At 46.5% G+C, this 26,690-nt stretch overlaps 1 protein-coding gene across 2 annotated transcripts in view; it reads left to right on the top strand.

The window, feature by feature from the left end:
- Window positions 1-26,690, top strand: part of LOC121282961 (integrin alpha-E-like) — a 312,306-nt gene that overhangs the window by 94,129 nt on the left and 191,487 nt on the right. Inside the window, exons 9-13 of one of the 2 annotated variants that reach the window (XM_041196807.1) lie at window positions 2,227-2,381; window positions 5,162-5,315; window positions 14,286-14,352; window positions 23,147-23,230; window positions 26,443-26,514. In XM_041196807.1, coding sequence (XP_041052741.1) covers window positions 2,227-2,381; window positions 5,162-5,315; window positions 14,286-14,352; window positions 23,147-23,230; window positions 26,443-26,514 — 532 coding nt within the window. Of the gene's footprint in view, window positions 1-2,226; window positions 2,382-5,161; window positions 5,316-14,201; window positions 14,353-23,146; window positions 23,231-26,442; window positions 26,515-26,690 lie in introns of both variants that reach the window. The other variant, XM_041196806.1, reaches the window with a different exon arrangement.

Genomic DNA, 26,690 nt, shown 5'->3' with positions numbered 1-26,690 from the left:
TCTATCACCCTTTCAGGCAGTGAGTTCCAAATCCCCACCACCCTCTGGGTGAAAAGATTTCCCTTGAATTTTCTCTAAGCCTCTGATTAAGGATCCCTCAACCTGAGGGAATAGAGCCCTCCTATTCACTCTACTTAGAACCTCAATTTTCTTCTTCTTCTTCAGTTCTCTACCAAAAGGCAGGTCTGTCCCTCAGTGCCACATCCTCCTTGGGTAGGGCAAGGAATTCGATCCCAAATTCTCCTCAGCTGGGTCGGGGAATCAAACCCTGTGCTGTTGGCACCAATCTGATCCACACTGGCCATCCAGCCAACTGAGCCAACATCCCTCTCTCCCCAGGAGTCCAGGTTGCTGTGGCAACATACACTTTCACACGTATATTATAGCCTGGAGCTATGAATAGTGATGGTAGAGGCTCCAATTTGTTTCCATCAAATGGCTGATCAGGAATTTCTCCCACTCTTACCACCTGCTATTGGTGTATGTTGGAAGGAGATCCCTTGTTTCAGGTACTCTGCCTTATCAAGGGACCCAGCATCCTGAAGGTGGGGGGGACCCACTGAAAGCCAGCCTCCTGCATTTATAGTTGACACCCTCCTTCCCCCACCCATAGCCAGTGCTCCCCCCTCCCTGGAAATCCTATTTCCCTCTCAACTTACCTGGGGATCAATCACAGATCCTCTGCGTGGGCCCCACTGCTCCCAGTGGTGCCGCTGGTACTGCAGTGCTGCCAGCTTCTGATAGTGTGGTGACCAGAACCGCATGCAGTATCCAGCTGTGGCCTAATTAGCTTTTTATACAGTCCAGCATAACCTCCCTCCTCTTAGAATCTATTCCTCGGCCAATTTAAAAAAATTCTTCCCTGGGATGTGTGTGTCACTGGCTAGTCCAGCATTTATTGCTCATCCCTAATTGCCCTTGAGAAGGTGGAGGTGAACTGCCTTCTTGAACCGCTGCAGTCCATGTGGTGCAGGTACACCCACAGTGCTGTTAGGATGGGAGTTCCAGGATTTTGACCCAGTGACAGTGAAGGAACGATGATATATTTCCAAGTCAGGATGGTGTGTGGCTTGGAGGGAAACTTCCAGGTGGTGGTGTTCCCATGTGTCTGCTGCCCTTGTCCTTCTAGATGGTAGTGTGTCGTGGGTTTGGAAGGTGCTGCCTAAGGAGGCTTGGTGAGTTCCTGCCATGCATCTTGTAGATGGTACACACTGCTGCTACTGTGCATCAGTGGTGGAAGGAGTGAATGTTTGTGGATGGGGTGCCAATCAAGCGGGCTGCTTTGTCCAGGACTATTTCACACTTCTCCAGATTGAAATCTGTTTGCCATTGTTTCACCCACCTGACTGGTCCATTGATATCTTCCTGCAGTCTACAGCTTTTTTTCTTCATTATCAACCACGCGGTCGATGTTGTGTTGTCTGCAAACTTCTTAATCATACCACCTACATTGAAGCCCACAATGTGGAGTGACAACATGGGGATAATGGAGAAAACAAGAAAATAGTGAGGGAGAATGAGACATCAGAGAATAAGTGGCTAGTAAATCAGATGTGACACAAGTTGTTTACAACTCCATTCTGGCCATGGTTCTTTCCAGTACCATCAGAAAGTGCACCTGTTCCTCTTAGCAGCTCTGTCTCCATTGTGTAGCTCCGTCTCCATTATGTCCCCTGACACCTCACACTCAAAAGGGAAAATAAAAAAAGAACTGAAAAATGCAAAAGATGATACTGACATACAGACTAAATGAAGACAATATATGCAGAAGCAGAACAAATTGGAAGACACAAACGAAGGATAAGACACAGTCAGAAAAGTAGATACAACAAAGACAAACACACACATATACACACACATCCACACACCCGTGTACACAAAGCCACACACATACATTCACTGATATAGGCTAAAACAAACACACACAACATACACAGGTAAATTTGCAACTTTCTCTGATGCCATGGGAGATCCACTATTTCATTCACTGTACTTTCCACTTTCTTTACTTACTGAAATAAATAACCTGGGTTTATCTTCTATTTACTATTTAATATTTAATATAATTTGGTGAGGTCCCATCCTTAACTATTCTCTCTGTAAATTGCCAAGCTTCAACTTCTTGAAATACTTCACATAGTTCATTCCTTTCTCCTGAGAGTGTGGGAGCCCTCTCCTGGCCATATTGAACCTATTTAGCTAACCTTGCTTTTATTTTTGTTCTAGTGTGAATTTGCCTTGGTGCAGTATGGTGAAGAAATTAAGACAATATTTGATCTGAAGGACAGTCGAGAAATGAATTCTAGAATATTCTCAATTGTAAAAAATATGCCTCAATTGGGTAAGGTCACAAAGACGGCTTCAGCAATACAACATGTTCTGTGAGTATTAAATATTCTGGCATTGTCTTTAGCACCCTCCTCTGGAAATCCTTTGAGTTTATTACTTGATGAATAACCACTTAACATGGATATATAAATATATTGTTTAACAGGACATTGCATAGTTGTTAGTCTATTTTTATTCTTCATCTCTCACTTCAGAACATTGGGCAATTTCTAGGACCATTCCCAAGACTATCCTGTTTTAAGATAATTCAAAGTGACTTGTTTGTGTAGGAGAATGACTCAAAGTCTGGCTCCAGCCTGACCTCAGCTGTAGGCTGAAGTTTTGGTTTATGATACCTCTTCAAAACATATGATTATCAGTAAGGGTTGGCTCAAGGCCATAGGTAAGCCTGTAAAAAAAAAATTTAGGTTGTGAAGCTACGATTTCAGTTAATGATATATCACGAGTATGCAGCAGAAAAACTTCCTGAAATTTTTGCAGGCTTTAATCTGTGTTGCAATCTAAAAGTACAATTAATAATAACCTGATATTTGAGACTATGGAAAAAGAATAATTTCAACTTCCTTTTCAGCTGTTCCCTTGATATAGCTGAGGGAATACCGTCGAGATGATTTAGAAAATTGAATCTATAAATGTTTCATGTTAGCTGTGGGTGCCTGAAATGCAGAAGGTTGCATTTTCTAACCATTCCTGATAATATGACAAGGCAGAAAACAGCCAGAAGAGTAAGCCATGTGTTGGCAACAGAATCACAGAATTGTAATGGCACAGAAGGAGGCCATTCAGCCCATCATGCCTGCACTGGCTCTCCAAATCAGCATTATGACCTAGTGCCATTGCACTGCATTTTTCCCATAACCCTGCACATTGTTTCTATTCAAATAATCATCTAATGCACTCTTGAATGCCTCAGTTGAACTTGCCTCTACCACACTTCCAGGCAGTGCATTCCAGACCTAAGCCACTCATTGTGTGAAAAAGATTTTTCTCACGTCACACTTGCTTCTTTTGCAAATACTTTAAATCTGTGCCCTCTCGTGCTTGATCCTTTTACGTGTGGGAACAGCTTCTCCCTATCTGCTCTATCCAGCCTCATGATTTTGAACATCTCTATCAAATCTCTTCTTAGCCTTCTTCCCTGCAAGGAGAACAGTCCCAACCTCTTCAATCTATCTTCGTACTGAAGTTTCCTATCACTGGAACCATTCTTGTAAACCTTTTCTGCACTGTCTCCAATGTGATCACATCTTTCCTATAATGTGGAACCCAGAACTGTACACAATACTCCAGCTGAGGTCTAACAAGTGTCCTGTATAAATTCAGCATAACCTCCTTGGTCTTGTACTCTATGCCCCCATTAATAAAGCCCAGGATACTATGCTTTATTAACTGCTCTCTCTACCTGTCCTGCTACCTTCAATGATCTATGCACGTAAATGCCCAGGTCTTTCTGCTCCTGCACGCCCTTCAAAATTTCACCCCTTATTTTATATTGTCTGTCCAAGTCCTTTCTACAAAAATGTATCACCTCACACTTATCCGCTTTGAACTTCATCTGCTATCTATCTGCCCTCTCTGCCAACTTGTCCATGTCCTTCTGAAGTTCTACAATGTCGTCCTCACAGTTTACAACACTCCCAAGCTTCCTATCATCCACAAACTTGGAAATTGTCCCCTGCACAATAAGATCTAGATCACTAACATATATCAGGAAAAGGAAGTGTCCCACTACTGACCACTGGGGAACTCCACTGCAAACCTTACTCCAGCCTGAAAAATATCCATTGACCATTACTTTGTTTCCTATTTTTCAGCCAATTTTGTATACACGTTGCTACTGCCCCTTTTATTCCATGAGCAATAACTTTTCTCACAAGTCTGTTGTGTGGCACTGTGTCAAATGCCTTTTGAAAGTCCATGCACACCACATCAACAGCATTACCTTCATTGACCTTTCCTGTTACCTCTTCAAAACACTCCAGCAAGTTAATTAAACACAGTTTTCCCTTTAGAAATCCATGCTAGCTCTTCCTTATCTACCCATATTTTTCCATGTGACTACTAATTCTATCCCGAATAATTTTTTCTAGAATCTTGCCCACCACTGAAGTTAAACTGACTGATCTGTAATTGCTGTACTTATCATTATAACCTTTTTTGAACAAGGGCGTAATGTTTGCAATTCTCCAGTCCTGTGGCACCTTCCCTGAGCTTAGGGAAGACTGAAAAATTATGGCCAGTGCCCCTGCAATTTCTACTCTCACTTCTTTCAATATCCTTGGATGCATCTCGTCCGGTCCTGTGCCTTGTCAACTTTAAGTAACGACAGTCTATTCAACACTTCCTCCTTAACAGTTTTGTATCCTACTGGTGACAGAGTTTCTTCGTTTGTCATCATGGTCTGGGTAGCATCTATCTCCTTGGTAAAGATGGATGCAAAGTATCCATTTAATACCTCAGCCCTGGCCTCTTCGTCCATGTGTAGATTCCCTTTCAGGTTCCTAATTGGCACTACTCCTCCTTTTATGACCCTATTGCTATTTATATATGGTGGAGATTCAGTGAAAGGCCTCGTTGTCCCATTTTCCTGCATTTTTGCTAGGTCCCCACAGAATGGGAGGAAAACCCAACCAGTCCAGTAAGTCTATACTATTGGACTGCAGTGAAAAATGTATATTCTCAGGCCATGTCTTCTCCTTCCTTTGACAAAATTCAGTACATTAAGAACTTTAACTGTTCACTATTTGAAAGATTTAAGCCATGGAATGGGGTCTGTGAGCTGCTGCTTTAATGTATTTTTGTACATTCACAGTGACAACATTTTCAATGAAACACAAAGCTCCAACAAAAATGCCAAGCGGGTTATCATTGTGGTGACAGATGGAGAAATATTCAGGGATGAGAGAAATCTAATGGATATTGTCAACTCGAGTAAAATGGTGAATGTGACACGTATAGCTATTGGGGTAAGTCTATTAATGCCAGGTTCTTGGTGTTGGCTCAGTGATTGTTTGTCCAGTATGATTTCCTGTGCTGTAAAAACCTCACATCATCAATGGATTAGTCAGGCAATCAAAACTATGGGTCAATGCCAGTAAATTGTGCTGCATTTAGGGATGGTGTAACAACCGATGAGTGTGTTTTTGATTGAAAGGAAACCAGCCCCCATTCATCTTCCCCTCCAAATACCTTCCAGTCACCCTTCTGATCTTTCCTGCCCTGTCCAAGGCTCTGATCTCCAATCACCCTGCCAAATCTCTGACCGCTTTCTCCCGAGGCTTCTGACATCACCACACCGCTTTTCTCACCCCTGAGACTTCTGAATCCCCCAGGCCTCCCATAGGGCACCATCCTTTGGATCACCTCTACTTTCAATCAACCGCAAAATTTCTCCCCTCCCCTCCCTTCCCCTCCTCCTAGATTGACCCCTAAGAATCATAGGATTATAGACTGGTTACAGCACAGGAGGAGGCCACTTGGCCTGTCAAGTCTATGCCAGCGCTCTGTAAGAGCAACTCACCTGACACCCTCACCTTTTCCCTGGAGTCCTGGAATTTTTTTTCCTTCAGATAATTATCTATTCTCTTTTGAAAGCCTTGATTGAATCTGCTTCCACCACACTCTTAGTCAGTGCATTCCAGATCGTAACTACTCGCTGCATAAAAAAGATTTTCCTCATGTTACCGCTTCTTCATTTGCCAATCACCTTAAATCAGTGTCCTCTGTTCTAGATCCTTCCACCAAATGGAACAGTTTCTCTATAATATATAATAAAAGCAAAAAGTGCTGGGAAAACTCAGCAGGTCTGGCAGCATCTGTGTGAGAGAAATAGAGTTAATATATCGGGTCCTTATGACTCTTCTTCAGAGCTGCATAGAAATAGGGGAGAGAATTTTTCCTATGGCAGGCGGGCTGGGTAGGAGTGGGTAGGGGCAGGCACAGAGCCGATTGCCGCCCGTGATTGGCTGCGCACCGCCATTTCATGTGGGCAGACCAATTAAGGCCTGCCCAGAGTAACGAGCGGCTGGTAGCACTCAGCCCTATCTGTGGGGGCGGGGGTAGGAGGGAGGGTCGGGGCACGAAGCTTCCTCAGGGAGATTGAATGCATTATAAAACTCTTTAATAAAGTAAAAAATTATTTAAACATGTCCCCTTATGTGACAGTGTCACATGAGCTGGGACATGTTTGTGAAGTTTGGAAATTTATTTATTTACTTTATAAAAGCATCAGGAAACCTCATCCCGCTCATGGATGAGGTTTCCTGAAAAACAAGAAGGCCGCTTGGACTCTTCGCCTGCCCGTCAACCTTAAGGTTGGACGTGCAGCATTCTTAACTAGTTTAATTACTTTTTTAATGGCTTTAATAAGCTGTTGACATTTCAGCAGGCGAGCTGCTGCTTCTGGCGCGTGCCCGCCGAATGAAATATCAAGATGATGCATGATGATGTCAGGACGCATGCCCAACGTCATCGCACATCATTTTACGTGTTGGCGTGTTGGGCCCGCCCCCACACGCCGATGGCAAAATTCTGCCCAGAGAGTTTCTCTCGATCTACTTTGTCAAAGCCCTTCATGACTTTGAACGCATCTATCAAATCTCCTCTTAATCTTCTCTTCAAGGAAAATAACCCAACTTTTCCTACCTAACAACATAACTGGAGTTCTTCATCCCTGGAACCATTCTCGAGAACCCTTTCAGCACTTTCTGTAATGCCTTCACATCTTTATGTGGTGCCCAGAGTTGGACACAATTACCCCAGTTTTTGCTAATCCAGGAATCACGGAATCAGGGGCCGGAAGTTTCCTGTTGGCGTGCTGGGGTGAGTCCTGCACGCCCGCGCGAAAAATGATGCGCGGTGACATCGGGCGAGCATCCCGATGTCACCACGCGCCATTGCGATATTTCGTTGGGCGGACGTGTGTTGATCTCCGATGCGCGCCCGCCATTAATTAACGGGTCACTTAAGGCCCTTGAGGCGCCAATCGACGGTGATTTTCTGGCACCCGTGCAATCTTCGGGTTGGTGCACGGGCGCAATGGGCAGGCGGGTAGAACACATTTGTATAAACCTCATCCATGGGCGGGATAAGAGAGCTCAGTGGGATTGCAAGTGTGCTCTGTCAAATATTGTTTTTTCAAAGTTACTGATACTGGCCTGTGTGATCTGCAATACTTCAAAACCCATACCAGCTGCTTGGTCTGGACTCACAACCTTCAGGTCAACACTCTACAGTGAGGAATCTTTTTTGGGCCTGCAGGTTTCAGGAATCCTTCCCTTAGCCTATGAATGGGAGCTGAACACTCCACTGGAGACACCTCCTTTGAGGAAGAAGGGAGGGCTAGAAGGGGGAAGAGGCCAGGAGTGCACATTCGACCTCCAGGGGAGCCACCTTTGGGAGGACAGGCGCAGGCACAAGGGGTGCAGGGCCAAGAGGTAGTCCAAGATGGGAGGGGCTGCAGAAGAAGCCACTATCCTGCTGCCAGGGTATACAGGCGGCAAAGCAGCTACCTCAACATGTCTGAGGTCCAGTGCCAAAGGAGTCTCTGTCTCTCAAGGGAGACAGTCAACTATATCTGTCAGATGATTGGGCCTGAGATCTCTGCAAACTGTGTGGGTGGACACCCCATGCCAGTGGCTCTAAAGTCACAGCTGCCTTCAACAGCTATGCCTCTGGCTCCTTCCAGGGCTCGGTGGCTGATCTTTGCAGTGTCTCCCAATCAGCTGTCCACACTTGTGTCAAGCAGGTTACAAGCGCTCTGTTCAGGTGTGCATTGATCGTCATCCACTACTGTTGGGACCAGGCAAGCCAGACACAGTGAGCCAGAGGCTTTGTAACGATTGCTGGCTTCCCCCATGTCCAGGGTGCAATAGACTGCACACATGTGGCCATCAAGGTGCCAGCAGGTGAGCCTTCATCAACAGAAGAGCTTCCACTCCATGAACGTGCAGATAGTGTGTGATCACAGGATGCAGATTCTGCAAGTCTGTGCAAGGTACCCAGGCAGCTCCCACGACGCCTACATCCTCAGACATTCCCAGGTGCCGGGGGTCTTCAGTACTCCATCCTGGCTTGATGGGTGGCTGCTGGGTGACAAGGGCTATCCCCTCACAAAAGCACCAGTGATAAACCCATGGTGTGCCTAAGGTGCCTTATGTTTATGTTTTCGGGTGCTACGTCTTGGTGCTGCCCCCTTGCTGGGAGTAGTATCTGAGACATCCTGCTGACTCTGCTGTCCTGTTTGCCTTGATGACCTTGGTGATTGTCCTCTGGCCCGTGGAGCCTGTGCTGGTCCCGCCTGGGAGGGAGCAGCCAGTTCCACAGCTGGCACCTCCCCAGTCATCGCAACCTCACCGGATGCAACGGTCACAGGCAGAGGGACAGAGGAGCTGCCGCCCTCATCCGTAGTGCCCTGAGAGGAGCCCACAGAGACGACAGGCAGCTGCTGCGCTGACGTGAGGTCGCTTCGGACCTCCCTGCTCACCGTGATGGGTGGGCACCGAGCTGCAAAACTTGGTGCCCAGATCATCTTCCATATTGGCAATGACAAGCTGAGGTCACCGCCGATGTGAGGGCTTGCTGGTTTGAGCGCATCCCCAGGAAGCTCTGATTGGTCTCCTGGAGGAGCCTCTCCACGAGAGTCGCCACTGTCTCCATGGAGGATGCATTGCACTCGCCCATGAGGCTCATTGCTTCGGTGATAGTCCACGTAGACTTCTTCACCACGGAGACCAAGCCAAGCATAGGCTCATGTATATCCCCTAGATGCTTCCGCACACCCTGCTGCATTTCCTGCATTTTCTGCATCGTGGACGACTCCAGAGGCACATCATCAGGCACCAACTGAGCTTGTACCTGATCCCCTGCAGTCCTTCGACTGCTGGCGCCATGGGCACTCTCTGTCTCCGCCAGCTCCTCCAGTGACTGTGAAGTGCCCTCACGGCTGTGCCCCGGGACAGTAGCCAATGTTCTAATTCCCACTGAGGTGCTAGTATCTGCGCTGGTGCCTGACTGACAGAGATGGTGTGACACCGGTGAGTCCGTGATTTCAGGGCCCTCAGGTGTGAGAGGGGGCCTCTGCTGCTCCTCCTCCCGGCCCTGCTCCACTGATGCTGAAAGGACAAACAAGGACGTTGGATCAGTTAATGTGGAGACAATGTCAATGTGCATCCCTGTCCCCCGGATCATTATACGCTCATCCTTCCATAAACAATGGTCAAGCCATGTTGCAAACTTCAATCACTGAACATTCAGCACTGCCATGGCTGTTGGGAGAACAATGGTGACCTCACTGCTGGGCAAACATACCTGCTCATGGCACAACATCGGTGGACCTGGGCGCATGGTGCCTCTCCAAATCTTGGGCCTCCTGCTCGAAGTGGCTGAGAATCACTAACTGTGCTGGCCCTCTTCCAGTCCTCACCCGCTCGGTGACATTATGTGCATTCGTCTTCTGAAAAGGAGAGAAGGGTATTGATTAGTGCTACTTGTATCTGGCTTCTCTTCACGGACGGCCCACCCCAACCAGAGTGGGACATTGCAGGGCTCCAGTGCCTCCTCACCCCACTGCTGCCAAAGCAACAAAGATACTAGACCTGTCCCCCCCACCCCATTGGCCAAATGCTGCCTACATCACATTAGGCACCACACAGTCTAACCTTCTATAGCAAGGAGGCACAAGCACGTGGAGCGCAGAGGACACAGATCAATTGGTGCCACGCCACCTTGAAGCTCCCCTCCCAGCATGTCATCACCCTGAATTTGACATGTCCTGGAGTTCCAGCACTGCGCCTGGGTGCAGCTCCTCCAGGTTGCTCCCAAAACAGTCTCAATGTACCACATGCTGTGGGTGCAGAACCCGTCTCTACACCAACCTCTCAGGGTGACCTCAGCATGGGCAATATCTGCTGGCCCACCCAGCGAAGGACACATGCCATCAAAAATTCAATGCGGTCATTACACTCAGACTTGGGAGAGGGGGTGGTGGGGGGTTGGGGGGGGTGTTGTCAGGGGGGAAAGCCTACCTGCTGGGTTAAGTGACCAATGCCAACATGGTACTCACCCTTCCTGAGCGCAACAGATCGTTGAAGCGTTTGCGACACTGGATCTAGGTGCATCGCACCACGTCACGGGAGCTCACCACCTCTGCCACCTCCTCCCAGGCACATTTGGTCATGTGGGGGAGCCTCCTGCTCCCATCCTGGGGTACGAGGACCTCCCAATGTGCTACCACCTCCTTGAGGAGGGCAGCAAGGCAATCATCAGAAAACGAGGGGCACAGTGCCCCCCTGCCCTACCCTCCTGCCTGGCCTGCACACTTGCAGCGCTTTGGGGAGCCCTTCCACTGGCCATGATTCACAGCCTTTGAAAGGCTGCAGGAGCTTTTTAAAATAGGCCAACGGATCGCCATTGGACACGGTGGTCATTGCAGACCTGCCGCCGTCCGCCCACTCCCACTGTCCTCGGGAGCTGCCTTTCACGCTGGGTGGGCCTTAATTAGCCTGCCCGCGTAAGATGGCAACACAGACTCGATTGTGGGCGGCGATTGGGTCTGCACCCGTGTGCTCCTGCACCACCTGCCCAACAGGCAGAAAATTCTGCCCAGAGAATTTTAACGGCACAGAAGGAGGCCATTCGGCCCATCGTGTCTGCACCAGCTATCCAAATGAGCATTATGACCTCGTGCCATTGCCCTGCCTTTTCCCCGTACTCTTGCACATTATTTGAATAGAAATAATCATCTAATGTCCTCTTGAATGTTGCAAATGAACCTGCAACCACCACACTTCCAGGCAATGCATTGTAGACCTGAACCACTCGTTGTATGAAAAATCTTTTCATTTGCTTCTATTGTAAATCACTTTACATCTGTTCCCTCTCGTTCTTGATCCTTTTACAAGCAGGAACAGCTTCTCCCTATCCACTCTGTCCAGCCCCCTCATGATTTTGAACATCTCTATCAAATCTCCTCTTAACCCTCTTCTCTCCAAGGAGAACAGTCCCAACCTCTCCAATCTATCCTCATAGCTGAAGTTTCTCATCCCTGGAACCATTCTTATAAACCTTTTATTCACTCTCTCCATTACATTCACATCCTTCCTATAATATGGCACCCAGAACTGTACACAATACTCCAGTTGAGGTCTAATGAGTGTCTTATATAAATTCAGCATAACCTCCCTGCTCTTGTACTCTATGCCCTTATTAATAAAGCCCAGGGTACTATATGCTTTATTAACTGCTCTCTCTACCTATCCTGCCACCTTCAATGATCTATTGACATATACAGCCAGGTCTTTCAGCTCCTGCACCCCTTTCAAAATGTTACCCTTTATTTTGTATTGTCTGTCCATGTCCTTCTTACCAAAATGCATCACCTCACACTTCTCCACTTTGAATGTCATCCGCCACCTATCTGCCCACTCCACCAACTTGTCTATCTCTTCTTGAATTTGACAATGTCCTCCTTGCAGTTCACAACATTCCCAAGCTTTGTATCATCCACAAGCTTTGAAATTGTCCCCTGCACACTAGGATCTAAATCATGAATATATGTCAGGAAAAGCAAGGGTCCTAATTCCAACCCCCGGGGAACTCCACTGCAAACCTCCCTCCATCCCGAAAAATATCCATTGACCATTACTCTCTGCTTCCTATTTTTCAGCCAATTTTGTACCCACATTGCTATTGTCCCTTTTATTCCATGAGCAATAATTTTTCTCTCAAGTCTATTGTGTGGCACTGTATCAAATGCCTTTTGAAAGTCCATGTACACCACATCAACAGCATTACCCCCATCGACCTTTTCAGTTAGCTTTTCAAAAAACTTCAGCAAGTTAATTAAACACAATTTTCCCTTTAGAAATCCATGCTGGCTCTTCCTAGTCAACCCATATTTTTCCATGTGACTACTAATTCTATCCTGAATAATTGTTTCTAGAATCTTGCCCACCACTGAAGTTAAACTGACTGATCTGTAATTCCTGGGCGTAATGTTTGCAATTCTCCAGTCCTGTAGAACCACTCCCGAGTCTAGGGAAGACTCAAAGATTATGGCCAGTGCCCCTGCAATTTCTACTCTCACTTCCTTCAATATCATTGGATGCATCTCATCCAGTCCCAGTGCCTTGTCAACTTTAAATACTGACAGTCTATTCAACACTTCCTCCTTGTCAACTTTGAACCCTCCTAGTGACAGACTTTCCTTGTCTGTCACCATGGCCTGGGTAGCATCTACCTCCTTGGTAAAGGTGAATGCAAAGTATTCATTTAATACCTCAGCCATGGCTCCTTCATCCATGTATAAATTCCCCTTTAGGTTCCTAATTGGCCCTACTCCTCCTTTTACCACCCTTCTACTATTTATATGCCTATAGAAGACTTTAGGATTGCCCTTTATGTTGGATGCCAGTCTTTTCTCATAATCCCTCTTCACTTCTCTCATTTGTTTTTTCACCTCCCCTCTGAATCTTTTGTATTTTTCTTGGTTCTCAATTGTATTTTCTACCTGACACCTGTCATAAGCACATTTTTTCTTCTTTATCTTAATTTCAATTTTCTTTCTTATCCAGGGAGCTCTGGATTTGTTTGCCCTACCTTTCCCTTTCAATGGAATATACCTTGATTGTGCCCGAACCAATTCTTTTTTGAATGTCACCCATTGTTCAGCTACAGTTTTTCGTGACAATCTTTTGTTCCTGTCTATCTGGCCCAGCTCTGATCTTGCCCTATGAAAGTCAGCTCTTGTCCAGTTCATTATTCTTACTCTGGATTTCCTATCATCCTTTTCTATCATCATCCTACAACATACAATAGAATGATCACTGTCTCCTAAATGTTCCCCCACTGACAACTGATCGACTTGGCCCACCTCATTTCCAAGAACCAGGTCCAACAGTGCAACTTTTCTTTTTGGATTGGACACATAGGGGAGAATTTTCTCCCCGTCGGGGGAGTGGGGGTTGGGCGGGAGTGGGCGTGGGCGGGTGTGCAGCTGATCGCCGCCTCCAATCGGCTGCACGCTGCCATTTTACGTTGGATGGGCCAATTAATGTGTGTGGATTGGGGGGCGAGGTGGCGGTGGGCAGAGTTGGGGCCTTCGCTCTTTTGCGCATGCGCACGAAGGAGTGCAGAAACCTCCCTAAGGCAAAGAGCTGCCTCAGGGAGATCAGTTTGATTTTTAAAAATTTTACTAAAGACATAAACATTTTTTTTAAGACAATCAGTCATGAAACCTCATCCCGCCCGTGGATGAGGTTTCATGAAAAATGCAAAGGCCACCTGGGCTCTTTGCCTGCCCGCCAACCTTAAGGTTGGACAGGCGGCTGTCTTAAGTGGTTTAATTGTTTTTTAAGTGGTCTTAATAGTCCTTTGACAGTTCGGCAGGCGGGCAGCCGACTCTGGTATGCGCCCGCCAATCTGAAAATCGGAATGACATGCGGTGACGTCGGGACGCACGCCCGATGTCACTGCGCGTCATTTTCCACGTCGGCGAGCGGGCCCCACCCCTGCTCGCCGAGCCAATGATTCTGGCCGTACTACTGTAGAAAATTCTCCAGAATACAATCTAGGAACTTTTGCCCCTCTCCACCCTTTACACTACCACTGCCCCAATCTACATCTGGGTAATTAAAATCCCCCATTATAACTACTCTATAATGCTTGCATCTCAGCAATTTCCCTGCATTGTGGTGCAGCCAGTTCTCTCTCAGTTATACAGCAACTTTGCAAAATTTCTCTGGGATCTTGATTCTGTTATGTAGTTGAGTGAAAGGTCAAGCCATGGAACAGATCATGTGGACAAGATCAGTAGAATTCTGACAGAATGAACTTCTCATTGTATTTCCACTAAGGTTGGATCAATCTTTACCAGGCAAGGAGCAATGAATGAGCTGAAACTAATTGCTTCTGATCCAGATGAGAAATATGTATTCCAGGTGGATAACTACGCTGCTTTAGATGGTCTCCTGGCAAGTCTAGAGACACATATTGTTGGAATTGAAGGTATATTTATCTATTATTGTTCTTTATCCTGAGCACAATATTTGCACTGATCAAATTATGGTAGTTGATAGCAATATAAAGAGAGCTATACATATCTGAAGTATCAATTGAGACTGAATATTTCAAAGTCATTCTCCCATCTCACATTTTCAGAATGGGTGCTCCATCATGGAAGCTACCTCATGTCTTCCCACTTTGCACCGGTTCTCCCATTCTGACCTTGAGCTACCACATCCCCCAATTTGAGCCAGCCACCCCTCTTGAAACTGTACAGGTAAACAGTTATCATTGATTCCTAACAAGGCCTCAATTAGGTGCCAGTCAGATGTTGCACTATGAGCATTTCCTTCACTAATAGAGATGGCTGAAACTCTATGACTGACATAATAAATGTGGAAAACGAAAACAGAATCACCTGGAAAAACTCAGCAGGTCTGGCAGCAACAGCGGTCTGCTGAGTTTTTCCAGGTAATTCTGTTTTTGTTTTGGATTTCCAGCATCCGCAGTTTTTTTGTTTTTATAATAAATGTGGAACTGAGAAACGCCTGCATGCCACTTGTAGAGGCCTAGTGTTGCTTTTTTTAGGATGCCCTAACCTTGACCATCTGTGTGAGGTGATTAGACTTCTTATGGCATGCCTGCCAGGTCATTGGGTTCAGACTCAGGGAGGTGATATTCCTGGCCTCTCCCTTCAGAGGGTAGCCCTTGAGGGTCACCTGGCCCTCTGTACTTGCTCATCTCCACCACTAATGTCGCTAGTGCTGTATCCTTCACCCTGCAAACCTCTCTCTGCTCTGGTATTCACTTTGCCATCATTTAAATTGCACCAATGTTCTTCAGTGCAGTTTTCATTATTGAGGGACACCCTGCCTTTAAAAAGGACAGGTTGGCTGCACTACACAGTTTGTAAACAGCAATCCTGGGCTCCCCTGCTGAGTGCAGAACAGCCAGTAGCATTAAAAAGAAGACAGCAATGCAGGAACTCACTTGGCCAGATGCTACGATCACTCAGATGAGGTAAAATCACCAAATTTACGCCCTGCCCAACTCGACCTGAGTGCATCATGGTCCCCATGCCCTAAAATCAGGATTTCTCATTTTCTAGCACACAGTCTTTAGCCAAGAAATGAATGATGCAGGTGAATTGTATGAAATGACAGCACGGAGTGCGGACCTATGCAGGGCAATTGCAGGGCAACCTGCTGTAGAAAGCTTTTGACAAGGCAGAACAGCACACAGGAAACTGTTGGAGATAATTAACCCATGGGACTAGGGAAAGGAAGTAAATTGGATTGAATCTGGTCTGAAGTGAGAAACAGTAGGGTTCGAATTTTCATAGGTTTGGAAAGGGTCTCCAGCTTAGACAAAATGGTGCTGGAGTCCCGATTCCGGAGGCTCCACCCCTGAAATCAGCACCCACCATTTTCGCTGGAGCGAAACGGGGGTGGGTTGTAGTTTGCACATTCATGGTTCACAGTGGCAACGGCACTTGAAAAATGCAGCTACCTTCAAACAGATCCAATTTTCATTAGTGGAATGTCTAAAACATAACTTGTGGGCTTTAGGCCTTTCAGCAAAATGTCTAAAGCTGCTGGAGCTATTTGTAGAGGCAGTATACCCTTTTGGACAGGTCCAGGTGCCCCTTTGGGAGAGGTAAGGTGTCCTTTGGGATTGGTAAGAGTAGACGTGAGTGGTTAAAAAGCGGATAACCTCTATGGAACTGTTAAATGTTTGAAGAATGAAAAAAATATAGTCTGCAGTTTTTAAAACAAAGCAATGCTTACAATCCGCCCCTCCCCGTCTGTTTATATAAGTCTGAATGCTATCATTACAGGATTTGTGCTACATGACTGATTCCACAACATATCATTATCACAGTGGGGTGTCTGTCAGTTCACAGTTTGATTGACAGCTCCAATGGTTATGAAGAATTTGATGTGGGACTATGGATACAAATGCTTGTTTTTATCAGGGATTAAGTATTTGAATAAAGTATTTACTTTTATAAGGGATTAAGTAGATGAATCAATTTAAATATATTGAAAGGATTTTTATGAATGAGAGTTTTTTAAAATAAAGTCCACATTAGACACTTAGGGCAGAATTTTATGCACCCGCTAGTGGCAGGAATCGTGGTGGTCAGGAACACAAAGGTGTGAGGCCAAAAGCCTGATATCTGCCGGCAGGAAGATGAGTTGGAATTTTCCCCTCAGGACTTTCATGCCACTCTAATGGCAGGTCGACTTTCCCACTGATTCATGTCAGGAACCCCATTTGCATGCATTAGCATGTCATCAATACTCAATTAAGGTCACAAATCACTGGAATCACGTTCTCCCTCCTAATTTAGGGCCGGTAATTAGACTGGTCTGATTTGCGACAGGATATAAGTGGCGTACACCTGCTCACCTTCACTTCGCTTGTGACTTTGAAGTGCGTATAACTTTGTAAGCCTGCTTGCAATGGTGCTGCTGCCATCTCTCACTACTGCTCTGACTCCTGACTGCTGGCAAAGCTGCTCTCAGATGAGACCAGGATGGGATGGGCTGGCAGGGCTGCACTATCTCAACAGAGACAGCTGTGGGGAGAAAAAGGAGGAGCTGGGACAAAAAGCTCAAGGAGCTGGCCGCATGCCTCCAGCACCTTGCCTCAACTCTTGCCCGCTTTTCCCTGCTCTCCCCCACTTCTCCCCGGCTCCTGCTGCTCCTGTCAACACCCGCCAGCATTCAAGCGCTGCTAGGCCTCAGGCGTCACTCATCTGATCGGAGCATCACATGCCAAGTGAGGGTGAGTGATTGAATGTGTATAATTGAGTGAGTGAGGGTTGGGTGAGTGAGTGGGGATTGAGTGAGGGAGGGTTGGGTGAGTGAGTGGGGGCTGGGTGAGTGAGTGAGTGTGAGTAGTGAGTGAGGGTGAGTGTGAATGAGTGTGTGAGGGTGCCCAGATATGGCAGGCTCAAAAAGGCGACATTTCTCTGAGAGCTGGGGTCTCTTCCATTTGGCTTTGCCACCTCCACCTCCTCCTCTCTGTCATCTCCACCACCTCCTCTTCCTCTCTGCCACCACCACCTCCTCCTCTGTGTCTCCATCGATCTTGTTCTGGCTCTCCATGTTGACCAGCTTTCAGTAACATCAGTCTTGGTCACTGGCTGGCTGCTTTCCCAATGCTGATGCCTTTATTTCGAAGCCTGTGTCAGTGAGCGAAAAGGCAGACTGGCAGGACTGGAAAGGAAAAGGCTACAGCAACACCAGGATTGCCCGCACAGGCATCTTGTGCCACATATGCACCAGTGAGGGTGGATACAGATGGACGTGGTCTCAGCTACATCCTTCCCCATTTCTTGTATCTTTGTGTATGGTTCGACACATGGAAATTCTCTAGATATTGTCATATTGCCTGTGTAATTTCATTGTGCACAAAAAAAGGTCAGAAATGGAACAGCACATATATAATGGATTTTTAGTTTGGAAATTTGTATTTTCCAGCCCGTGAACTATTGTAGATTAAACACCACTCCCATTCCCATATATGTGAGGATGATAATTGCTCAATGCCCAAAAGTCACATTTAAATCAGAGGTAGGGACACATCAGAGCCCCAGTGTGGCTCGAATGAATCTGGGGCAAGGGGCATGCTTGACTTCAGCCTGTCTCCAGTTCAAGATAACTGCTCCCAAAATATCACAACCAGACATAGCGTAAAGTCAGCTGACAAAATCGGGGGTGAAATGATTTCTGGTTAGTTTCTGGTTGGTTCTGGTGGACCCAGGTACTGGTTATTCCAATTAGGATTGTGACCCAGTTTCAACTGATTTTTCCTTGGTGAAACAGACTCATGACTGGGGGAGGGGGTGGTTTGAAGGAACCAGTTGGGTAAATGTCAGTCAGTCACTTAGTCCAGGAATTGAGGCCATATGGTCAGGGTGAGAGATTAAAGGCTGACCTAGGGCTCTGGGGACCACATGTTTTTTTATTCATTCATAGGAAGTGGGTGTCGCTGGCTAGACATTTATTGCCCTTCCCTAATTGTCTTTGAGAGGATCATGGTGAGCAGCCTTCTTGAACAGTTGAAGTCCATGTGGTGTAGATACATCCACTGTTAGGGAGGGAGTTCCAGGATTTTGATCCAGTGACAGTGAAGGAACAACGATATATTTCCAAGTCAGGCTGGTGTATGGCTTGGAGCGGAGTTGGCAGGTGTTAGTGCTCCCATGTGTCTGCTGCTCTTATCCTTCTAGATGGAGTTTGGAAGGTGCTGCCTAAGGAGCCTTGGTGAGTTTCTACAGTGCATCTTGTAAATGGTACACATTACTACCACTGTTAGTCGGTGGTGGAGGGAGTAAATATTTGTGGATGGGGTACCAATCAAGCGGGCTGCTTTGTCCTGGGCGGTGTCAAGCTTCTTGAGAGTTGTTGGAGCTGCACTCATCCAGGCAAGTGGAGAGTATTCCATCACACTCTTGACCTGTGCCTTGTAGATGGTGGACTGGCTTTGGGAAGTGAGGAGGTGAGTTACTCGCTGCAGGATTTCTAGCCTCTGGCCTGCTTTTGTAGCTAAAGTACTTACATGGCTAGTCCAGTTCAGTTTCTGGTCAATGGTATCCCCCAGGATGTTGATAGTTGGAGATTCAGTGATGGTGATGCCATTGAATGTCATGGGGCGATGGTTAGATTCTCTCCTGTTGGAGATAGTCATTGCCTGTATAGTTACTGTGGGTATAGCTCTCCTGCTGCCTATCAGGGGTCACATGATGTTCTGGGAGGCTCCAACCAATGACCCTTAAGCGCGGGCAATCCAGGGGGGTGGGGCTTCCTGATGAGAGTCCTGATCGAGCATGGAGCTCCTGAAAAGCTCTCTGTAATAAAGTTATCTGTTTCTTATTGAAACCTGTCAACTCCGTCAAGTCATTACAGCCTGTCACTTGGTTGGCATGAAAGTTACTTGCCACTTGTCAGCCCAAGCCTGGATATTATCCAGGTCTTGCTGCATTTGGACATGAACTGCTTCAGTATCTGAGGAGCTGCAAAAGGTGCTGAACATTGTGCAATCATTAATGAACATCCCCACTCCTGACCTACTATTACTGTCATGGACAGATTCATCTGTGACAAGCAGGTTGGTCATGATGAGGTCAAGTACGTTTTTCCTTCTTGATGTTTCCCTCACCATCTGCCACAGACCCAGTCTAGCAGCTATGTCCTTTAGGACTCAGCCAGCTCAGTCAGTGGTGATGCTACCAAGCCACTGTTGGCGATGGGCATTGTAGTGTCCACCCAGAGTACATTCTGTGCTCTTGCCACCCACAGTGTTTCCTCCAAGTGTTGTTCAACATAGTGGAGTATTGATTCATCAGCTGAGGGGGTGTGGTATGTGGTAATCAGTAGGATGTTTCCTTGCCTGTTTGACCTGATGCCATGAGACTTCATGGGGTCCGGAGTCGATGTTGAGGACTCCCACGGCAACTCCCTCCCGACTGTACACCACTGTGTCACCACTTCTGCTGAGTTTGTCCTGCCGGTACCACATTGCTATAGGTATGGAGTCACATGATAGGCCAGACCAGGTGAGGATGGCAGATTTCCTTCTCTAAAGGACATTAGGAAACCAGATGGATTTTTACAACTAGCAGTCCAGTGACAATACCACTATGCCACCGCCACCGCCTCCCCATGGAAGTGATCACGAAGTCCTTTCCAATCATTGACATCTCAAGCAATGTCATCATTCAGCCTGGAATCAGTAACCCTGAAGGATAATGAAGGGATCAATGTTGGAAAGGTCAGCACTCAATGCTGCATGTGGCATCTGTGCGATGTGAAAGACAGTACACCAGCGCTCAACCCGAGCCAACTGCACACAGCTGTCTTTGCCACCATTTTCTGCAGTCTTTGAGAATTAGACTTGGTTGCAGTAGGCATAATGCATCCAGCAAGTGTGCTTTCACACTCACAAGGAACACAGCTCAGTGCCGATGCCACAACTTTAGATTTCAACCTCTAAGACACAGGAGCGCGCATACTTCAATCGTGTGTTGCAAGACATAAATAAGCATTCCTCTATCTACATGCACTTTCAGGCATTGGCTTGACGCATCTTCCTTAGATGAAAAGGGGGTGAGTGACTAACTTCGCTAAACATAACTTGAATTTGAGGGACACGAAGGCAGACCATTGAAGAGTGGGAGCTTAGAATACCCTTGAAAGAAGACATCACATAGAATCATAAGCAAGAGGTCGATGTGCCCCGTCCCCCTCGCCTAGCCACTGATGGATCCCATTAATTCCCAAAGCATTGGAGTGGAGGTCTGAGAGCAAATCCGGCAGAAACTGCTGGGCCATGGTCTCCAAGGCAGCTGCCACCCTTCTGATGGAGACCAAGAGGCACTCGCATGCTGGAGCCACGACATCAGAGAGAACATGGACGGACTCCTTCATCCTTCGTTCTAGTCTGGTGACTGCCTCTGACAATGTTGCCTGATGTTCCTCTGCCTGTCTTTGCATCTCCAATATGTGTGCAATGTCGACTACAGATGCTCATCATCTGACACGGATTCAGCTGGGGGCTGTTCTCCAGCAGTCCTCCAAGTGCCAGAGACCTGGCCTGTCACTGCCTTTCTTTTTATTCATTTACGGCATGTGGGTGTTGCTGGCTAGGTGTTGCTGGTGTTGCTGTTTACTGCCGATCCCTAATTGCCCTGTAGAAGGTGGTGGTAAATTGCCACCTTAAACTTCTGCAGTTCCTCCGACTGCTAAGGAGATGTGTCCATGAGGTGTTCTCAGATAGTGAACCGGAGCCTAATCTAGATCTAGGAGCCACCGAGATGTGTGTCTGTGCGCTGGTGGAGGTTGCAGGTGAACACAGTGATGGCTCAACATCTAGTGGGTCTGCAACATCCTCATCTGAGGTGGACTGGGGGCTGGGGCTGAGGGGCTAGCTGGAGATGTGTCTCGGCCTGCTCCTGTTGGTACCTGGAAGAGAAAGATAGAATTGGTTCCTGAGTAGGCAGAATCCAACATTACATTTAACTCATTGTGAAGATCATGATGTGCCTGACTAGTGGAGGGTTAATCCGTACTGGGTTCCTTGGGGAGGATTTGCCACAGGATTGACAACCTGTCCTTCCCTGCAAACTTAGCTGCCTCATCCTTGAAGGGAATAAGTTCCTGGATCTCAGGGATTGCCCCACCGATCTGGGCTCTCTCCGTCTTGTTGTGGGCCAGCTTTGAAGACAGACGGAATGGAATGTGATGAGGATGGATTCAAAGAGAAGTTGGGAAGCATGCATGGCTGCTGTGTTTACTGAGCTCTCCCCAGTAAGGGCAGAAGATGTTGTTTGTACATGAGATGATGGTGATGTTAAAGTGTGTTTGAGACATTCAGTGCAAATGTTTCTCTGCTAATGGTGTGTGAGATCCCCAGGTAGACTTACCCTGGCGGAGCGAACAAGATCATTCATCCTCCTTCTGCACTCCAGGGCATTTCTTTCCTGTGTGCCACAAACACAGACCTCTCTGATGACCTCCTCCCAGGCTGGCGACATCAGGCTGGTCGACCTGCTGCTGCCATCCCTCTGGAAGAGGACTTTTTGGTCTTTGTGGGGGGTCTGGAGGAGAGCCACGCGGGACTTGTAGCTGAAATGTGGCACAGGGCTTGCTTTTCCTGGTGGACATTTTGTTGGGTTACACCACACAGCTGGCCTTCAGAGAGTGAATGTATGTTTGGGCACAGTTTACATATGGAGCCAGGAAATTTGACCCCATGAGGTAATGGCGGGCAGTTGAATAAGTGCCCGCCCCCCACGTGATTTGGTGTGTAGCTCGCTGATACATAATTAATAAGCTTTCAAGCAGAAATTCGGGTGTGAGAACTCGGCCCACCGACCAGCGGAAAACACGCTGACTATCCCACCTGCCACTGCACTTAGTCTGAAAAATGGAAAATTTGCCTTGGGAATTTATTTTATTTCATCTCAGCATGGTTCTTGATGTCTGCCCATGGTGGATACTGGATGAGTTGGCATGGAGAGTGTAGGGCAAAGGGTGCTGGATGGGTGGGAATCGGTTGCCATGAGTTGGGACTAAGTTGGCATAGAGGGTATAAAGGGCCATGCGGGGGGTGGTGGGTAGGGGTTTGATGTGATATGTGCCTGCATGCATTGTAATGTAAAGGTGCTGAGCAGAGCAAGGATTAACATGGGACCGGAAAATAGTCACAAGGTATACTCTCACAGAGCAGCCTAGAACAGCAGTCTGTAAGTAAGCAGCCTGCCTGCATGGCAGTAACAGCTCCATACATGACCATACCTTGGAACTGTAAATAGTTAAAGACCAACAATAAGGGGTTCATCTTTAAACATACCAGGGACACACTGGGACAGGGAGAGAGTCACTGTACTATTCCCACCTGCACTTGGACAAGGAGAGAGTCACTCTTCAGTTCCCACCTGCACTTGGACAGGGAGAGATTCACTTTACTCTGGCTAATAGTATTGATAAAAGATCATAGCCTTGAAGTTTCTAGCTGAAAAGTTTGGAATTTCAGTTTTGTTATTCCTAGAAGGACTAAGAGAGGGAGATTTGTACTGAATCATTCCTGTACATCTCTTCAGTTATGTGTCCAATTGCAGACTCCCTTTCCAAATATTAACTTGCTTCTTTCTGTTTCGGAAGCTGACTGACTGCTGTATTTTTGCACTTATTTTGTTGTTATTTCAGCCTCCTATATTACTGAGCTACAGTTGATCACATGTATTATTTTACTAGATTGACAGGTAAAAGAATTTCTTGTCTCTTAGTTGCAGCTGAAGTCAGTGCTGGGAATAACAGCAACAACAACAACAACAGTGGCAATAATGACAGGAACAAGGACTGGGAAGAAGGTGAGGAACTATCACTTAAAGTTATCCTTTTTTTCTTAGATTTGCAAACTGAGAAAGAATGCGAAAGTTTTCAGGATGGCATTGGCAGGTTGGCAAAGTGACAAGCAGGCGGCAGATATAGGTCAGTGTAGAGCAATAAGAGGTAGTACATTTTGAGAAAGAGAACATTGAAAGAGCAGTGATCCTACATAGTAAAAATCTTTTCAGAGTGGAGAACCAATGACATTGAAGACTACAAGAACAGATCTTTAAAGGTCAAAGTCCAGATGGAAAAGGCCATAACAAGTACATAGCATTTAGGGCCTGAATTATAGTGGCATTGAATAGAAATGAAAAAATTGGAAAGACATTGATTAGGTTGAAAGTTGAAATATTGCACAGGCCTGGGAAGGTGATCATAGACAGGATACTGGTGTTTAGAAAGGATAAAATAAAATGTCATTAGAATAATTCCAGGCACTACGGCAGCAGCCTTCTGTCTCGTAAAATGATGGTTTGCGCAGTGGTGGTCAACTCTGTGTTAACCATCAGCTGGTGTGGCTCAGGAACCCCATTCTGGCATGGTAACCTCTGTCACATTTACTACAGAGGAAGACAGTGGGTTGAGAAGGTGCACGATTCGCCGGCCTCTGTTTACCTGGGCTGTCTTCTCGGCCGGCTAAACTTTTCATTTCTCCGCCCCTTCCAATGTCCTTCCAAACATTCAGCCTCTAGAAGTCACAGCTGTCAGTGACTGTTTCCACTTGTCAGTGTCAGCATCTACCAACTTCATATCTCACTTGCAGATGTCCTTGTAACAAAGGTATGGACATGCAGAAGGTAGTGACCCAGTGGCCAGTTCACCATACAGAAGATAATTGGATATACAGCCGTGATCCATCTGATCAACAAGGTTGAGCCAGTACAGATATCATTGACTTAGCAATGAGTGTATGTTGATGGTGTTAGCACGCTCCAGGACGTCTGAGTTGGTGACCTTGCCAAGATTTGTTTGACGCAATGAAGGTAGAAACTACTTAGCCTTTTCTCCTGCCTAGCATATGTTATCCAGGTCTCACTGCTGTAGAGGAGTGCGCTGAGGACACAGGTTTGGTAGACTCACAGTTTGGTGATCTCAGTCAGGTTGCTGTTGTTCCACACCCTCTTACTCAGCTTAGACTTAACACGCAGCTTTTGTCCTGCGTGTGTTGATTTCAGCATCAAGTGACTGATTGCTGGTGAACGGAGAACCTAGATATGGAAAACTATCAACAACCTCCAGCTTCACATTGTCAATGCTGATAGATAGCGGTATGACAACATCCTGGACCATGACATTTGTCTTCCTGACACTGATAGTCAAATCAGCTCTCTACATCCGTGTCTGTCCATTTGCTGTTGCAGGCGTTCCTCAGTATGGAATGTTAGTGCAGCATCATCAGCGAGAGAAAATCGCTGATGCGAACTTGGCCTACCTTTGTCTTGGATCTCAAGTGAGCAAGGCTGAGCAGCTTTCCATCAGTTCTGGTACGTAAATAGAGACTCCCTTAGATGACCTGAAGGAGTATGACAGTAGCAAAGGGAAGAATATGCCAAAGAGTGCCAGTGCCAGAACACAACCCTGTTTGACCCCACTGTGGATCCCAAAGTGTTAATGTTGTCCCATCATAGTTGACATTACCCATCATGTTGTCATGAAATAACCTGGTGAGTCAAGCATTTATTGTCCATCCCTAGTTGCCCTTGAGAAGGTGGTGGTGAGCTCCCTTCTTGAACCACTGCAGTCTATGTGGTGTAGGTACTCCCACAGTGCTGTTAGGGAGGGAGTTCCAGGATTTTGACCCAGCGACAGTGAAGGAATGGCAATATATTTCAAATTCAGGATGGTGAGTAGCTTGGAGGGCAACTTCCAGGTGGTTGTGTTCCCACGTGTTTGCTGCCCTTGTCCTTCTAGATGATAGCAGTCATGAGTTTGGAAGGTGCTGTCTGAGGAATCTTGGTGAGTTCCTGCAGTGCCTCTTGTAGATGGTACACACTGCTGCCACTGTGCGTTGGTGGTGGAGGGAGTGGATGTTTGTGGATGTGGTGCCAATCAAGCAGGCTGCTTTGTCCTGGATGGTGCCGAACTTCTTGAGTGTTGTTGGAGCTGCATATGGAGAGTCCTCCATCACACTCTTGACTTGTGCCTTATAGATGGTGGACAGACTTTGGGGACTCAGGAGGTGAGTTATTCACCACAGGATTCCTAGCTTCTGGTCTGCTCTGGTAGCCATAGTTTTATATGTAATTCTGTTTTTGTTTATAGTTTTATATGGCTAGTCCAGTTCAGTTTCTGGGTCAATGGTAACCCCTAGTATGTTGATAGTGGGAGATTCAGTGATGGTAATGCCATTGAACGTCAAGGGGTGATGGTTAGATTCTCTCTTTTTGGAGATGGTTATTGACACTTGTGTGGTGTGAATGTTACTTGCCACTTGTCAGCCCAAGCCTGGATCTTGTCCAGATCTTCCTGCATTTGGACATGGATTGCTCCAGTAGCTGAGGAGTCGCGAATGAAGTTGAACATTGTGCAATCATCGGTGAACATCCCCACTTCTGACATTATGATGGAAGGAAGGTCATTGATGAAGCAGCTGAAGATGGATGGGCCTAGGACACTGCCCTGAGGAACTCCCGCAGTGATGTCCTGGAATTGATATGATTGACCTCTAACAACCACAACCATCTTTCTTTGCCCTAGTTATGACTCCAACCAGCAGAGAGTTTTCCCCCGATTCCCATTGACTCTAGTTTTGCTCGGGCTCCTTGATCCCACACTCGGTCAAATGCTGCCTTGATGTCGAGGGCAGTCACTCTCACCTCACTTCTAAAATTGAGCTTTTCCATCTATCGTGTTAAGAAGCGTCTTGGAATGTTTTACTACATTACAGGCCCTTTATAAATGCAAGATGTTGCTGTTTTGTTGGTATTTATCACACCTAGTTTCCTGCCATTCCACTACAGGAATCAACCTGGGAGAAGGAAGTTTAAGAAACTGGTAAAGGATTTTATGCTGCAGCCTAAAGGGGCGCTGCAAAGAGGGAATCTCATTCCATTCTTGATAATAATGCATGAAGTTTACATGAACAAAAATTGTTTAAAATAGAAAGTAAAACACTGAGGAATTTGTTGGGGAATCTGTCATTTGCTTAAAGGATCTGGTACTGATTATAACACGGTTGTCATCATTTCAGAAAAAGCCAAACAAAGCAACAAGAACAGCAATAACAACAATGAGTTGGAAGAGGAAGATGATGAATTCCCAGGTAACATCCTAATGATTATCTGTATATTTGCCAGCAGCTCCTAGCATGTTCTAAGGGGCCAGTTGCTGTTTCACATTTGCAGTAAACACTGTGAGCTGAAGCAAGTACTAACTACTACAGGTATAGAGCCTCCCTAACCTCAGTAACAGCTTTATTACTATAATATTAATCTTAGA

The sequence above is a fragment of the Carcharodon carcharias genome, chromosome 10 (genome assembly GCF_017639515.1).
Source record: "Carcharodon carcharias isolate sCarCar2 chromosome 10, sCarCar2.pri, whole genome shotgun sequence".
Classification (NCBI taxonomy): Eukaryota; Metazoa; Chordata; class Chondrichthyes; order Lamniformes; family Lamnidae; genus Carcharodon; species Carcharodon carcharias.
This window is presented reverse-complemented; position numbering and strand designations above follow the sequence as displayed.